General features: G+C 35.8%; 1 protein-coding gene across 2 annotated transcripts in view; it reads left to right on the top strand.

The window, feature by feature from the left end:
• Positions 1–16,291, top strand: part of NaPi-T (Na[+]-dependent inorganic phosphate cotransporter) — a 49,848-nt gene that overhangs the window by 11,055 nt on the left and 22,502 nt on the right. For both annotated transcript variants that reach the window (XM_074178845.1, XM_074178844.1), the window contains 5 exons: positions 754–838; positions 1,913–2,133; positions 4,812–4,958; positions 5,253–5,385; positions 13,759–13,914. In XM_074178845.1, the coding sequence (XP_074034946.1) occupies positions 754–838; positions 1,913–2,133; positions 4,812–4,958; positions 5,253–5,385; positions 13,759–13,914 (742 nt within the window). The remainder of the gene's footprint in view (positions 1–753; positions 839–1,912; positions 2,134–4,811; positions 4,959–5,252; positions 5,386–13,758; positions 13,915–16,291) is intronic.

Below are 16,291 nucleotides of genomic sequence, written 5' to 3'. Positions count from 1 at the left end.
CAATACTTCAGTGATACACATCAATTTTCGAGAATAGGTCCATTGACATGTCGAAAAACCTCCCGAAATGCCTCATTATTTTCACGATGGCATGCTGTAGACCTTATTCCACTCAACACGTCAATTTTTTTCTAAAACACATCCATATTTATTTCAAATTGTAGTTTCTTTATTATTTCAAAGACTGACTAACAATTGAATATTTCGAAATGATATTTCGGAATATTCATTTCTCCCAACGTACCGACATAGTATATTGAAGTCAATGGGTGCCAGAAAACAACTACTTCTCCGGCAAATACCACGCCGGCCATTGAGTTATATTCGAAAGACATCAATGCAAGATACCCCACAAAGGTTAGTCTGTCCTGTTTGGTTCAATTTGAATTCGTAGAGAAAAATGGCCGAAGAAATTGAGATTCAGGAAAAAAATGAACAGCATCAATGTAAAGAATACATCATTCTTTATTGATCGGTATATACCACGACACAGTGGAATGAATATTTATTGAGATATGGAGCTACAAAACGCATGATATTGAAATGCACAAAACTTCTGAAACAACCTATTATTGTAATTGTAGAAATAAAAATCAGATTCTTCACAGGAAAAGTGTCATTCTCAATATCGCAACACTTTTCATTATATTTTTCGTGACTCGAGCTGAATCAAGCTGAGGACATAATTCAATGACTCTATCAAAATTTTCAAATTTCACTATCGAACTTTCCCTGACTTTCTAATTGTTTCAGGGATTCGCTTGGCCGTCTATGCATAACCTAACGGCGAACTGGATTCCACCAAACGAAAGGAGCAGATTCGTGTCAGCTTACTTGGGTAATTCGTACCATAACATCTGATCTTCAATTTCCATTAACATATGTTCGGTGTGCGATATACATATCAAGGAAAATATAAAAAAAGAAACATTAATTTGAAATTAATACTTTCGCTTGAACTAATTTCGAAGGGAATATCCTATCACTGTGAATTTCTGACCATTACAAAATTTTCATAATGAAAATTTGACAGAGTCAGATCCCAATCTGAAATTCCACATATAATTTAGGTTTTCTCATTTACTGAGAAAAGGACTGTTACGATTTTTTTCTTTTAGAAACATGGTATATTCTCTTCAATGGTTTGATCAAGCGAAATATTTGTCTATCACATCATTTATGACCTGCTTCAAACAGTCCTAATGAATTTTCACTTCACTGAAATTATGTCTGCCTATGCTGGCGGCAATACAACTGCCGCAATAGATTTTCAATTATTGGAACACACTTGCAGACCGGTTTCGGGATGTTTGGCCACTCGTCAGTGCAAGGTACTGTCTATCATCAACATAAAGATATAATCCAACGCCCTTCATGGTATTAGCCAGGGCAGTAGTTGTTTTCTGATAGGTGTCAGTCCATTAACCTACAGTGTAGGGAATTGTGACTGGCCTGAACGATTTCTTTCTTCAGATGGTTTGATTTACAGCCGGTCTTCAAGTATGCCCACTGACTATATGTGAAGTTTCTTTTCCTTATACTAGGAATTGGACAAATTTCGGACGGATATGCGGTTGATTACCTCTTTCACAGGCAAATGGGGCGATGACGAACCTGTCGTTTGTTGTCCGCTTCAGCATATTTCAAAGAATGATACTCTGAAGGAATTTTCAATTATCGGAAATCATCGACTTTAGGTATTTCAGTCCTAATGTACATCAATTCAAAATGAATCAGATATAATTCACAGGAGTGTTACACAAAATATGAAAGAGATTAAATTTCACCAACTACACATTGTCATCCTCAATGGCGGACATCCTACGATTATACGATAACATTATGTGATGAAGCTCTCAACCTATCTTGTCAATTATTTTAAATGAGTTTCTATGACACTTTATACTTTCAGGTAGTTCCGTGGGCGCCGCTCTTACTTATCCCCTTTGCGGTTTCATCATAGACAGATGGGGATGGGAAATGGTATTTTACGTTTGCGCCATGCTTGGGGCCACTTGGTTCATAGCTTGGTGGTGTCTGGTGTACGACAGTCCCAAAGATCATCCAAGGATATCAGAGGCTGAAAAAGAATATATTTTGAGCAGTTTGGCAGTGAGCAATGCCAAGAAACATGTGAGTGGTCAATATAATCATTCCTCTACACTCTACATACTTATAAAGACTCTTTCAATGAGCGCTTTCTATCTTTGAATTCGAATAAAACTGAGTGTGTGTGAGATATCATCAACATTTTTTATTCTTTTGAAAGACTTATTGATGCCATTATGGGTGGAATATAATATAGTTCAAATATCCGCCACGGTTTCTCTGAGTAAAGCGTATCCGAAACGTCCAATTGTCCATGACTCTGTCGCTTAAATCAGGCTGAATTTGACCGATGGCATGGGTTATGATGGCTTTGAGAACCGCTGTGGTTTGTGATTTATTCGCATATAGGTACCTGCGACTCGAAAGAACCACACTAGAAAGAGTTTAACGGGATCAAATCGCACTATCTCGGTGGACAGTTCATATCACCTTGATGATGATCAAGGCCTCAATACGTTCGTGCAGAACATCGAATGCATGAGCTGAATGGCACGAAGCGCCATTTTGTTGGAACAACATGTGTCCAGATCATCTAATTCAGGCCAAAAAATGTTGGTAATAATAGGGAAGCCCAAGCGGGGATTTCGGGATTTACTAAAGCGCGGCAGATTAATATACAGGGAGATACTTTGTACCCGGTTAAGTACGTCCACCAAATATGAGCCCCATATATAAGGCCGCCCGTGAATGATAAAGGATCAGATTATAAAAAAAAAAGATCATCAGTAATTCTCGAGCGCGTCAGATTAAGGTAAGGTGAGTTAACCACATGCTAAAAAGTGTATATTCTAGTAATCTGACAATTTGAGAGTGACGTAAAGAAAAGGAAGGGCAGCAAAGTTGTGAAAAAATAACGTCATTTCGACATTCTCGAGCGTGGCATTTTTTTTTATTTTGAAGAAAATGATTCAAGGATAACGAAAAATATATAATCTGACGATTTCTGCAAGCCGAAATAACAGAAATTCGTCGATAAAGTTCAATGCGTGCAGCTGTATGATACCTTCACTCCCCTCTTCGAGTTTCTATTCCTCTTCCACTTTTTCTCTATCTATTTCTCTCTCACTCCGTCCCCACTCTGAATTATGTTGCCATGACGCCATCACAGTTGATCACAGAGACTCGTTCGTGATGAAGATGAGGATGATTAATCAATCGATTAAAAAAAATTAAATTTGTTTGAGCATTAAAAAAAAATTATTTTCCTATGAATACAAGTATTCTATTAAAAAAACGTACACATATTTATTTGCATGCTATTTCCTGAGCTTTTCAATTATTTAAGTTCAATGATTTGAAAAAAAAATTAAAACAAAAATTTTTTTGAATTTCACCAGTTCGGACTTCCATTGTCTACTATATAAAATGATTTGAAATCCCTAAAATTACTTAAAAAGAAGAATTGAAAATGAATAGCTGAAAATAACAATTATATTAACCAAAATAAACCTGAAATGAAATAATAGTGAAATAAAATACAAGTATAAATAGAACAATTGAATGAATAAAGACTCTATTAGACCGTGCTTTTGGACTTTGTAATACGATGGAAGGTCTTGAGAAGGAACTAGACATCATCAAAAATGATCTTCAACGGAATGGCTACTCCAAAGCGATGGTAGAAAAGACTTTAGCTAGGAGACAGCAGGAGCCTCGCAAGAAAGAGAAGCCGTCACAACCAATGCTTGCACTTCCCTACATCAGAGGATTATCGGAGAGGATAAGAAGAATTGGTTCCAAGTACAACATCAGAACCTGCTTCAGATCCGGTAACACTATCCGTAGCAGCCTCACGAAAACCAGGCCACCAAACGCGGACTGCGATTCCAAGAATTGCATTTATCGGATACCCTGTGAGTGCAGAAAATCCTATATTGGTGAAACTAAGAGGCCATTGAATGTTCGCATTGCCGAGCACAAGAAACACACACAGCGAGGGCAAACCAGCAAATCAGGAATAGCAGACCATGTTTGGACCCATCAACACAACATCGAGTGGTCCCAAGCTGAGATCTTGCACAGAGAGGAACATTGGTTTAGGAGAAAATTCAAGGAAGCCGCATAAATGTTGTCCAACAACGTATTCAGCCAAGCCAGCGTAGACATACGCAACATATGGAAACCCATCATCAAGCGAAAAATGGCTAAGTCCCGCCAAAACGGTCATCAGTCCATTCCCACCCGAAGACGATTGTAGACACTAACAATCGAAACGTCGTAAACTAACGTGACTTGGAACAGATTGCGAATATTCTTCTCGGTGGACGAATATGACGACCGTAAAATTGGCGGAGCGCACGGTATGTTGCTCGAAGAGAACATCCATTTTGACAAAATAATCGACACGTGTTGTTGAATGCTGTAGCTATCCGTCCATGGTGATTTGGCAAAACAGACTGAATGAATAACAACTAATTTGACAATCGTCATAGTTCAGAAACCCCTGTTGGAAGACCATATATTTTCATTTCAAATAAGAATTTCCATAAATATATTTTGATAGGCATTTACATTCGGAAAGGATTCGTCCGTATACAGAATTGAATCACATACATGTTTTCGCTTTGATAACATTGGTATGATCTTTCGGGTGAAAAATCCCTCACGGAAAAATGGGGGGGGGAGAAAGAATTTTGCTCTTATTTTACCTCCAGTCCCCAGGAATTTTTGCAGGTTATTTCATTTTCATCTATTTTTTGCAGATATCCATACCATGGAAATGTATTCTTACTGATATTACAGTATGGATGAACTCTTTGGCCCAAATTGGTGGATGCTGGGGCATCTTCACACTTATTACAAACGGTCCCACTTACTTCAAGTTTGTTCATGGATGGAGCGTACAAGCAGTTGAGTACCATTTATTTCATTTTTTTAATTGACTCATATACTTACATAGGGTAAAATCTCTTTTTGATAAAAAATCATGAAATGATCCTACATCTGCAAAAAGTTCAACAAACGTCGATGAGATCAATCTGGCTGAAATAGGACACCTCTCATTATATAATAATATGTGTTAACTTGCTTATTCAGAATATAATACCCCGCTACCCTTCTGAAAATTCTAGGATTTGAATTCGGCGGCGAACTCCACCAAATACTTGTAGAAACACACATTTTGTCATATTGTTTTTTTTCAGACAGGAATTCTGTCTGGTCTTCCTCATCTCTTCAGGATGCTTTGGTCCTACATTTTTTCTATGTTTGGGGATTATTTACTAAGATCCAACATGATGTCTAGAACGAATGTAAGGAAATTTGCAACCTTTATCTGTGAGTATTACTGTCATATGTTCTTATTTTCTATATTATTTATATCACTATTACAACTAACAATCAATTATGATTACTGCAATCACGAAACTAGGCTGAATGTTAAAGCAAATGTATTAAACACATTTATTGAATACTGAAATCACAAAAAGTTATATTCATTACTTTGGTTGATTAATGGAAACAACTATTTTCTCCAAGAAACATTTCGTGAAGATAATTCATGAATAGATATGACAGATATTCAGGAGAACATTCATTCACTATGTGGGATGTGAGAAACTCCTCACAAGTTTATAAGGCCTTCGGCCGTGTCTGGCATAAGGGTTTGCTGGCCAAAATTCGATGCTACGGCTTGTCGGATCATTTTTGTTTATGGCTCTCCAGCTTCCTGAAAAAACATTCTCTGCAAGTGGCCGTCGATGGATTTACCATCAACGCTAGTGTTCCCCAAGGAGCCATATTGTCTCCAATATGAACGAACTTTTGAGCTCAACTTCTACATCGGATGGTGAATCTCATCCGGCCTGCTACAAGAGGTCTGATTTATTGGAAAAAAAAACCAAGAATCCAATATATTGCTTTGCTGGCAGCACACTTGTCTCGTCTCTATTTGGATACCAGGACATCGATTGCGGATGCACATCTTCACCGACAGCAGGAGATTTCATATCTTAATGAGGATCTAGAGGTTATTTTGAATTTGGGTGAAAGTAATCAGGTTCAGTTTAATGCCACGAAAACTTAGGCATTGGTGTTCTCCAAAGAGATAAGTGTCTCCGAACCGGATATAATAATGTCAGGGCAGACAATTTTGGTTTCTGCTTCGATAAGTGTTGAAGCTTTTTGAGTTAATAAACCTTGTTTATATCGTTTTAAATGCAACTTTTATTCAACTTGACTTACAGTAATTATCAATATTGAATTGTTTTAAACAAGTGACTAATCTGTCAAAATGAAATATCAAATTTATATACAGTGTCTTCAACATCCTCCACCCCGTGAAGAAGTTTTCACCCCAGTAGGCAAAATACACAGTTTAGTGAGTGGTCTAATGAAGCTGTTCCTTTTCCCTATGGATTCGAATGACCCGTACCACGCCATCTCTGCCAGGTAACATTTCAGTTACGCGACCCAATAACCAGTCATTTCTTGATGCATTTTCATCTATTATCACAACGATGTCTCCTATTTCGATAGTTTCACTTCTGGAATGCCATCTACTCCTTGGAATCTGGGTAGGACGATATTCTGTGACCCACCTTTTCCAATATGAATTTGCCAAACTTTCAGCGAACCGCCACTGTTTTCTCCCGAGTATATCATTTTTGTTTTCACTGTAGATATCGACACCACCTGGTCTCAACAACAGAAAATGATTGGGAGTGATCGCTTCTGGGTCATTAGGGTCTACTAAGATATGTGTTGAAGGTCTAGAATTCAGTGTATATTCAATTTTGACCATCAAGTTTTGAAGTACTTCTTCTCTGGAGCAAGCTGTTTTCAAAGTTACCCTGAGAGCCGTTTTTACGGAACGAACCATACGTTCGCATATTCCACCCATAAGGCTAGCAGCTGGAGGGTTGAATTTCCACAAAGTTTCCCGGCAAGTAACTTCATCTGACAACTTTGTAAAATCCAGCGTACTAGCAGCTTCTTTGAGCTCTCTTTCCGCTCCAACAAAATTTGTTCTATTATCTGTGATAAATTGTTTAGGTTGTCCACAGCGTGAAATGAATCGTCTGATAGCAAGAATTGTTGAACACGTGTCAAGTGTTCTCTTTTCCTTTCAATGACCAATTGAAACAAATATTGGGCCAAAAAACTATATCTAAACGACTTGGCTGCAGCATCAAAAACCAGTTCTTCGGATTTTCTGTTATTATTTCATTCTCTAATTTTCCTGCATAACCTTTGTTTATATAATCTTGAATCTCAGCATAATACTGTTTGGCGAGGTCGTTGTTGCGACTCATTTTCCTTTTCGTGCAAGCGAGACGTTTTATTGCATTCAATTTGCTGTCAGGTAATGTTGCCTGAGAATTTCTTCATTGGATGGAGTTCATCATCTTCGGTATATCGACAGCAAATATTGACATGAATATGTTCTTTGTTATCAGATAAATCTCAAGCTTTTTAAGAATTTAGGAACATCACTTGGCGAAATCATTAAGGCTTTCACAGTTTCCCTAGCTCTTCCTTTGAGTGCCTTATCAAGACGAACAAGGTTATTCTCATCTGAGAAACAAAACTGCTCAGTAGATCTTTTGAACTCAGCAATGAAAATAGGCCAATCAGTGAGTTCCCCTGGGAAATATGGAAGGTCCCTTGCACTTTGTCTCTTCAGTAATGCATTCGTATTTGCGGTATTTTCTATACATTTTCTAGCGATGTCAAGAGCAATATCTCTATCTCCACCTCCTCCAAAAGAGGAAGAATAACATGAATGTTCACAAATAAAATAACGCTTGTTGCTTTTTTCACTCAATTCTGATTTATTTTTGATGTACTGTTCATCAACGTTCAAACATTTTACAGCATTACTACATTTTCTGGCATTCTCAACCCAATGATTCATGAAAACTGGATCTTGGTACAAATCCCGAGATGGTATAGACTTGGTTACACTTTCTGTTGTTCTTTTTTGGATTATTTTCTACTGAATTTCAATTTCTTTAAGAATACTATTTCTTCTTTTTTCCATAGCTTTCAATCTTTCTTGTGTTTCTTGCTCACCTAATTCTTTCTGCTGTTGAATAAGTTTCAGTTCCAAGTTTAGCTTCGAAATACTTGATTTCTGGAAAAAATTGACTCTTCCTTTTTTTTGATTTCATTTCTTTAAAAGAACTCTTTGATGGAAACTGTATTATCTCTGACTGAGCATTTCTTTCTTGGCATAGTACAACTTTTCTGCATTCCTGTTCAAACAAATCGTTAACAGGAAATACATTGTCTACTTCTCTTATACAATTCTTTTGCAATCCACTGGTTTCAGCATTACCAATTCACATTTTTCTGTAAATTCACTTTTCCATAGCATATTCTCAGTAACTCGAAAGACCAATGTTGAAACTTTTTGAGTTGATAAACCTGGTTAATACCGTTTCAAATGCAACTTTTGTTCAACTTTACTTAAAGTAAATTCTCAATATTGAATTGTCTCAAACAAATGACTAATCTGTCAAAATAAAATATCAAATTTAAATTGAAGGAGTTATATTTTCAGGCGTGATTAATTTTTGGGAAAGAAAGTTTGTGGCTTTCTACTACTCCATCTTGATACAAAAAAAGGGGATGAGGGAATCTTCCAGAGAAAGGAAGGAAGTAATCAATTTGAAAATGAATAACTCCAAACATGGATGTGGAGATCATGCAAAGAAGTAACTTTCAGACACAAACTGAAAGAAAGTCCTCCTGAAAGAGCTACTTTCATATAAACATTGAATTACACGAAAGAAAAGAATTCTTTCGAAACAAATACTTCTATACGAACACTGAATTATACAGAAGATACTTTTCTCTACTCAGTTTGTATTTCGAACATTCGTTGTGTAATAAAAATCAGATATCATTCACATGAGTTCTACTTTGAATGAATGGTAATAAATTGCACTTACATGGAACACTGTCACCCTCACTGGTATACACCGATGTTTCGCCTTAAGACACTTGCTCCAAGGCTCTTCAGTACCAAATTGGATAACATTATAGAAAATACACACAATTCATTCATGAATTACGATTTTTTAATGTCACGGAATAAGCTTGATCTGCTTATGTCATCGATGACATCGTAATGACATTCATTCACCTATTTGATTCAATCCCAGCCAAGAGAAATCTAATTTGAATTGAAGGGGTTATATTATTAGGAGTGATTAATTTTTGGGAAAGAAAATTCATTCAAAGTAGAACTCATGTGAATGATATCTGATATTTATTCCACAACGAATGTTCGAAATACAAACTGAGTAGAGAAAAGTATCTTCTGTATAATTCAGTGTTCATATAGAAGTATTTGTTTCGAAAGAATTATTTTCTTTCGTGTTATTCAATGTTTATATGAAAGTAGCTGTTTTAGGAGGACTTCCTTTCAGTTTGTGTCTGAAAGTTACTTCTTTGCATGATCTACACATCCATGTATAGAGTTACTTATTTTCACTTATTACTTATTTTCTTTAGACGATTCCCTCATCCCTTTTTTTGTATCAAGATGGAGTAGTAGAAAGCCAAATACTTTCTTTCCCAAAAATATCAAACTTATATACAGTGTCTTCACCAATAAGGTTGTTGGGAATTAAAATGGACACCAATATATCTTGGCATAATCGTGTTGCTGGAATTTCAAAAGCCGCTTTTTGAAAGTTCGAAACCCTGTCACGAATCAGAAAATTTTAACAGAAGAGCTTCTTTGGTATACTGTTAACATTTATCGAGCTCCGCTTCTAAGCATACCCTGAAGCTGCTGGATTCTAACCAGAAAAGAGTCATCTGCCTGACTGAAACGAACATCACTTGAAAACTTGATAGTCTGGAACATCGAAAAAATATTGGAGATTTGTCTCTCTTTCATACATACTTTCATGGAAACTGTTCAAGTGACTTGGCACAGTTGATTCCATCAAGAGCGGTACATATCAGAAATACGGGACGGATTGTGGCTGTTCATCGTTATGAGGTTCAACTTTCATTGGAAGAACGGCGTTTATGTGGAAGAGATCTACTCTCCAGCGTTTCAAAAATATTATTAATTTTCAAGTAACGGCTCATAATTATTTGAACATCATGCAAACATTGCTAAATCTTTCCTTCTTTGAATTATTCATTTTCATTATTTCATTTTCAATTTTAAAAAACCTGCACCAATACTAAAGAATAAAAGTGCAGCGAATATCTATCTATGGTTGATGGGAGTTGGCAGCGATTCAAATCCAACGCGAACCGCTACTTTCACAACGGCATCGCTATTGGAGCAGAATGAGATTTGAATGTCACCTGAGACCATTCTATACTCACATATTGAGTGAGCTGAAAAGCTCCTAGCCTAACACGGCTTCTATCGAGCAACGTCTAGATTGGTAGCAAATTGCCAAAAACAACCCTCTTCGATAGGAAGACTGAACAGATTGTCTCTGGTCTGAATTTCTGGCCATACTGGCCTTGAAGGCAATGGAGCTGCTGCCTCCCTTCCAAAGGAGGGTGCTGCAAGCAGTTTCATCGGACCAGATGAATCGCTTTAGGCTTTACCAAACAGAGATTGAATATCTGGATGGCAAGAAGATTTATGGACTTCTGGCAGAATCTTTCAGGATTGGCTCACACCAAGGTGCTTATTCACCCTTCAAAGCTTGATACCAAACAGTTGTTTGACTAAGTATGATGAACTACGATGTCTAACAGGCCTTCTTTCTAGTTACTGTCATTTGAATCATCATATGCAGAGACACGGACTGTCGGAAGACAGTGTGTGTCGCCTCTGTTCAGATAATGATGAAACAGCAGATCATATACTTTGTGCCTGCCCCGCTGGGGACTAAATCAGGTTCTTACAGTTCGGCAGAGCCGTACTCTTACCATCTGATCTGGAAGATCACTCATCATACAAACTAATTGGCTTCGTTGGGAAGCTGGGTTTATTTGGCCGAATATGAACAGGTATGAGCCACAATAAATCCCTGCGCGTTGCGGTTTAGACATAACCTAACCTAACACAGATGACGCTACTAGTAGGTAATGATTTCAGATGATTTTTAATTAAACCTAACCTTCAAAAGTCACGTGTACAAATTTTACAGCTGTCGGACTATTAGATTTTGAGTGAGATTATTTTGAGTGAAGTTTTTTTATGAGTTTGAAAAAATGAATAAAAAGGAATTTGTTAGTCTACGAACTTTTGAGCCCAACTTCTACATCGGATGGTGAATCTCATCCGGCCTGCCACAAGAGGTCCGATATAACATTTTTCTGACAGAAGAATAAGGTAATATAGAATTCTGACTCTGAAAAGTAAAAAAAAATATTCACTTTCTTGAGACACATTTATCCACTATTGATAAATGATTGTTTCACAATGAGGATTAAATACTTCGAATTGTGACCATGAATTCAGGCAGATTCCATGTTGAATTTTTTTCTTCATACTTTGAACCATTGATTTGAATTAATTCAATCATAGAGAAAAGAAAATGATACGTGGGAGAGTTTTTCTGCATTACTGGGTTATGAAGGAAAACAACACTAAAATTTCTACAACCAACCAATATTTTAGATCAGCATGTGGAAAGAGCGTGGTAACAATGATAATTGTTGACCAATGTCTTTTAAAGTTCTGAATGTTATTAATCCAAGCAAACAGCGAGGAGCCATCATTTTGAATTGTTTGCGATTATGTTCGAAGTTCACACTAATGACGCTGGTACTACGCTTCACATGCCAGGCTGTCAAATATTCATAATCTTTCCAATTGCTCTACAGGTTTGAACATCTTTGAATACATGGAAGGTTCTCACCAAATAGTTGTCTGAAAGTGGGAGCTGAACTTCTTGGTTGTTCTTTCGAGTAAAAATACTGTATTCATTAGTTTTGCCGTGTGTCTTATATAAAATTTTCAAAGAATTATAGCAGTGAATACATTTTTTAATGCCAGAAAATATTCATGTCACTATCAGCAATGGAATTATAATAATATATGTTATTTATTTAAGATCCGAATACAAATACAAATGAGAAGTACACATAAGTTCAAATAAATAAGGAGATGCCCGATAAGTAGGGGTAAACGCAACATTTTTTGAGAAAAAAATTATGATGATCAAAGCGTAAGGCAGTAACTTGAAAGTTAGTCCTTTCTACACTTAAGTAGGGTTGTAATAACGTACAAAAAAATTGAAAAAGATATGAATTGTGGAATTAGATTTCTTAGCGAATTCCTCCACATCAAATTCTCGATTTCAGGCAATTCCGAAAGAAGCGTGAATTCGGTCTCCTGTACGAAGATGAGGTCTTTTTGAAACCTGATCATTGGGTATACATACTAATAGTTTTATCTTATTATATGGTTAATTGAAATACTTTTCACTTACTATTCTCCTCTCAATAAATTGACTAAGAGATCTCTACTCTTTTTTTCTTTTTCAATTTCATCTTACTCTACGAGGATGGTGTTTTTCTCAGTCCAAGATTAAATAGAATTTCGAGGTTTTCAATATAAAGTATAATGAATAAAACAACAGTTTCATGGAAAAACAAAAGAAACGTGTAAAAAAAATATGGAATTCTATAAAATAAAAGAATATAGAACGAAGAAAATGCCGCCAATTTGACTGTGCAATATTCATTATTGATTCAACCTCTTAAATAACCACAAACGCTTCAACTCAGTACAAAATACTTTCAGTGTTACTTTTACTTCAGGGACAAAGGTATTCAACCTTGAATTTGCTTTCTTTTCTACCTGAAATATGAATTCTAGCTAAACAACCTACACTAGGAACCCAACTTAAATAACCTCTCTGCAAACAGGAAATGAACTCAGACAAAATAATATATGAACAGACAAACATTCACATAACGCCTCTTTGGTGGTTCATGGTCAACCATAGGTTTCATTGACCCGGTGTGTCTTCAACACCAACACATTTATTTTCTACTTCCCTGTACCCAATACCGGCTGACAATTTCGCTACTGATTTTCCTTAAATTTCACACCCTGCGCTCAGGAACAAAATAACTTTCCTATTTAGGCCACTATCCGCAGCTTCAAAGGCTGAGGGATGACACCACAGAACCCGCCTTCACGGGCTCTTGTGTCCGACCCCCTTCGTGGCTCTCGCAAGACTCCATCGAACTTTTCGTTTTCCCTGCCTTCCTAAAAGCCACGAAGAAATCACGAATTTCCCGTCCTCCCCGTTTTTCAAACCGTTCTTTGTAACAGTCACCGACATGCGACGAAAGTCATCAGAAAACCTATTTCGCTGAATTGACAAAACTCAAGATTCCAAAGCTGGGATACTGATGGGCCCATATCTACATCCTGATCAGTTTTCAGCTTCGTGACAAATATCTCTGAATATCTTTTGAAAACTCGCCGATGAATAGTGTTTATATAAAGACTCTCGGTCTTGCCATAATTTTACATTGTATGAGAAACAGATCCGGCATTTGAAAAGTTCTGAATTTCCTGAAGTTAGAATGTATATTACCAAACATAGCTTTCGCTAGGTATTACAGGGTTCTTCAATTTCCAGATTGTGGAAAGTTAATAATCACATGAAATATTTAATAAAATCCCAGATTCTTTCACAAGAATAACTTTGGTTCAATATTGGAAAACAGATAAGTATTCCACAAGTTACATATATCACATTTTTCCAGGTTGTGGTATTCAGGGGCTTTTCATGCTAGGTCTGGCTTACTCTGGATGTAATCGAAATGCAGCAATTATTTTCCTCACACTAGCCGTTGCATCAAATGGAGCTGTATCCACTGGACCATTAGCAAGTATGGTCGATACTACACCCAATTATGCAAGTAAGTGATTAAGAAATTATGTTACTATTATTATTAATGGGTGAAATCTGGAATCTCTGGCGTAAAATGAATCCATTGAAAACAACTTCTGTCATCACTTTCACTAATTAAGTTAGTAACTCATCGTATATTTTCAGCTCCCCTGCAACATGATTTTCCATTTCGAAATCAGTAAACAACTGATAAAATGCTAGTTATTTTTGAAAAAAATGTTTTCTGTACTATACCTCTTGCATATTTAAATTAATTTGTTTTGTTTGTTCGGTCTCATACGTAATAATTCTGAATGAAAAACTGATAATCATTAGAGATGATCACTAACATAGAGGAAATATATAATATGTTAGAGATATTGCAAAAACACTTAGTTCAGCTTAGGAACAATAGCAGATAGTAGTTAAACCACTACGATATAAAAACACTAACATAGTAGTAACATTTAGTCATAATGATTCCTGAGGATGCTAACTTGGTTAGCGAAACGCGCATCGCGCCATCGCGACAATTTCCCATTGTTGGGAAATTGTCTTCAATATATTTGAATCAAATCAAACTTTATTCATTCCATAATTGTCATTTTTGCAATTTATATTGTTGTTATAGATTATATAATACTGTACAGAAATTACCTAAGCATAAATGCTTGTAGTGCATATGTTTGCACGATGAAAATAATTTTTGTGTTTTTTTTATTTTAATGTTATGATGTTTGCAGAGGTGCAAACTGAACGTGTCTGTTGATTTGAAAAATTAAATATTTTTCAGTAAAAACATTGATGAATAAATAATATATGGGTATTATTCATTCAATTATATATTCTATTTTCATCGATAACATTTTCATTTGATATGTAAAGGAACTGAGTTCATATATTTTTCAATTCGAAGCTTGTAAAGCACGGTTTGGAACCTTCGGTGTAGTAATGAATATTACTGAAGTTTTTCCCAACACCAAATCGTTATTTAAACACTTCGTTTTTCGATCACCAAGTGATCATCTTCAAGAGAAAGATCAAACTGAATCTTTTATCTTCCTCTTGAAGATGATCACTTGATGATCGAAACACGTGTCGAGGTGTTAAAATAACGGTTTAGTTTTGGGAAAAAACTCTAGTAATATTCACTAAAGTTATAGGTTGTTATATAGTTCCGGACCTATAAGAAAAAGGTTATTCTTTTGGAAGTTACATTTTCAAAATAACGGTATATCAACCGAGTGGTTCGTGATAAATTGCGTTGGAATAGTTTTGTTGGGATTTATAGTTAGTTTTGTATTTTTATTTATTTATTTATTTATTATTCAAACAGGCCTACAAGGCCTTATTACATGAATTGAAAAAATTTTTGAAATACAAATTTAAATAGATACATTTATATGGCTTACACTCTAATACTTAATTTATGCTCAATTGAAGTTTATTATGAACTATTATGAACTGTGTAACGAGTTTTTTGAAAGCGCTGACTAAAACTGTCCAATCTATATCCATCAGTAAGTTGAATGTATTGGCTAATCACAACATGATTATGAGCGGTGACCTAACAGTAGTACAAACTAGGCGTAAATTGAACATAAGAGAATTTCTCGGTATTCTTGCAGGCACATTGAATCTTATCCGTGTAAGAAGTTCAGGAGAGTTGACTCCATGATTCAGTATCTTGAATAGCCATATCAATATATTCTGGTTTCTTCCATTGTCCAGAGACAATATGCTGAGTTTATTTCTCAGTTGTGCTATTCTAACTATTCTGTATTCAGGATAGATACAATATTTTTTGAATTGAAGAGGTTATATTTTAAGGAGTGATTAATTTTTGGGAAAGTAAGTTTTTGGCTTTCTACTACTTCATCTCGATACAAAAAAATGGTGGAATCTTCCAAAGAAAGAAAGGAAGTGATCAATTTGAAAATAAGTAACTCCATACATGGATATGTAGATCATGCAAAGAAGTAACTTTCAGACACAAACTGGAAGAAAGTCCTCCTGAAACAGATACTTTCATATAAACATTGAATTACACGAAAGAAAAAATTCTTTCGAAACAAATACTTCTATATGAACACTGAATTATGCAGAAGATACTTTTCTTTACTCAGTTTGTATTTCAAACATTCGGGTTATATTTTTAGGAGTGATTAATTTTTGGGAAACAAAGTTTTTGGCCTTCCACTATTCCATCTCGACACAAAAAAATGAGGGAATCTTCTGAAGGAAGGAAGGAAGTAATCAAATTGAAAATAAGTAACTCAATACAGGGATGTGTAGATCATGCAAAGAAGTAACTTTCAGATACAAACTTTCTTTCAGTTACTTTCAGTTACTTGTGTCTGAAAGTTACTTCTCTGCATGATCTACACATCCATGTATAGAGACGA

Source organism: Leptinotarsa decemlineata, unplaced genomic scaffold (genome assembly GCF_025532065.1).
Source record: "Leptinotarsa decemlineata unplaced genomic scaffold, Ldec_3_MD MMD2_tig00004307_RagTag_RagTag, whole genome shotgun sequence".
Taxonomy (NCBI): Eukaryota; Metazoa; Arthropoda; class Insecta; order Coleoptera; family Chrysomelidae; genus Leptinotarsa; species Leptinotarsa decemlineata.
Note: the sequence above shows the minus strand (reverse complement) of the source record. Positions and strands in the feature narration are given on the sequence as shown.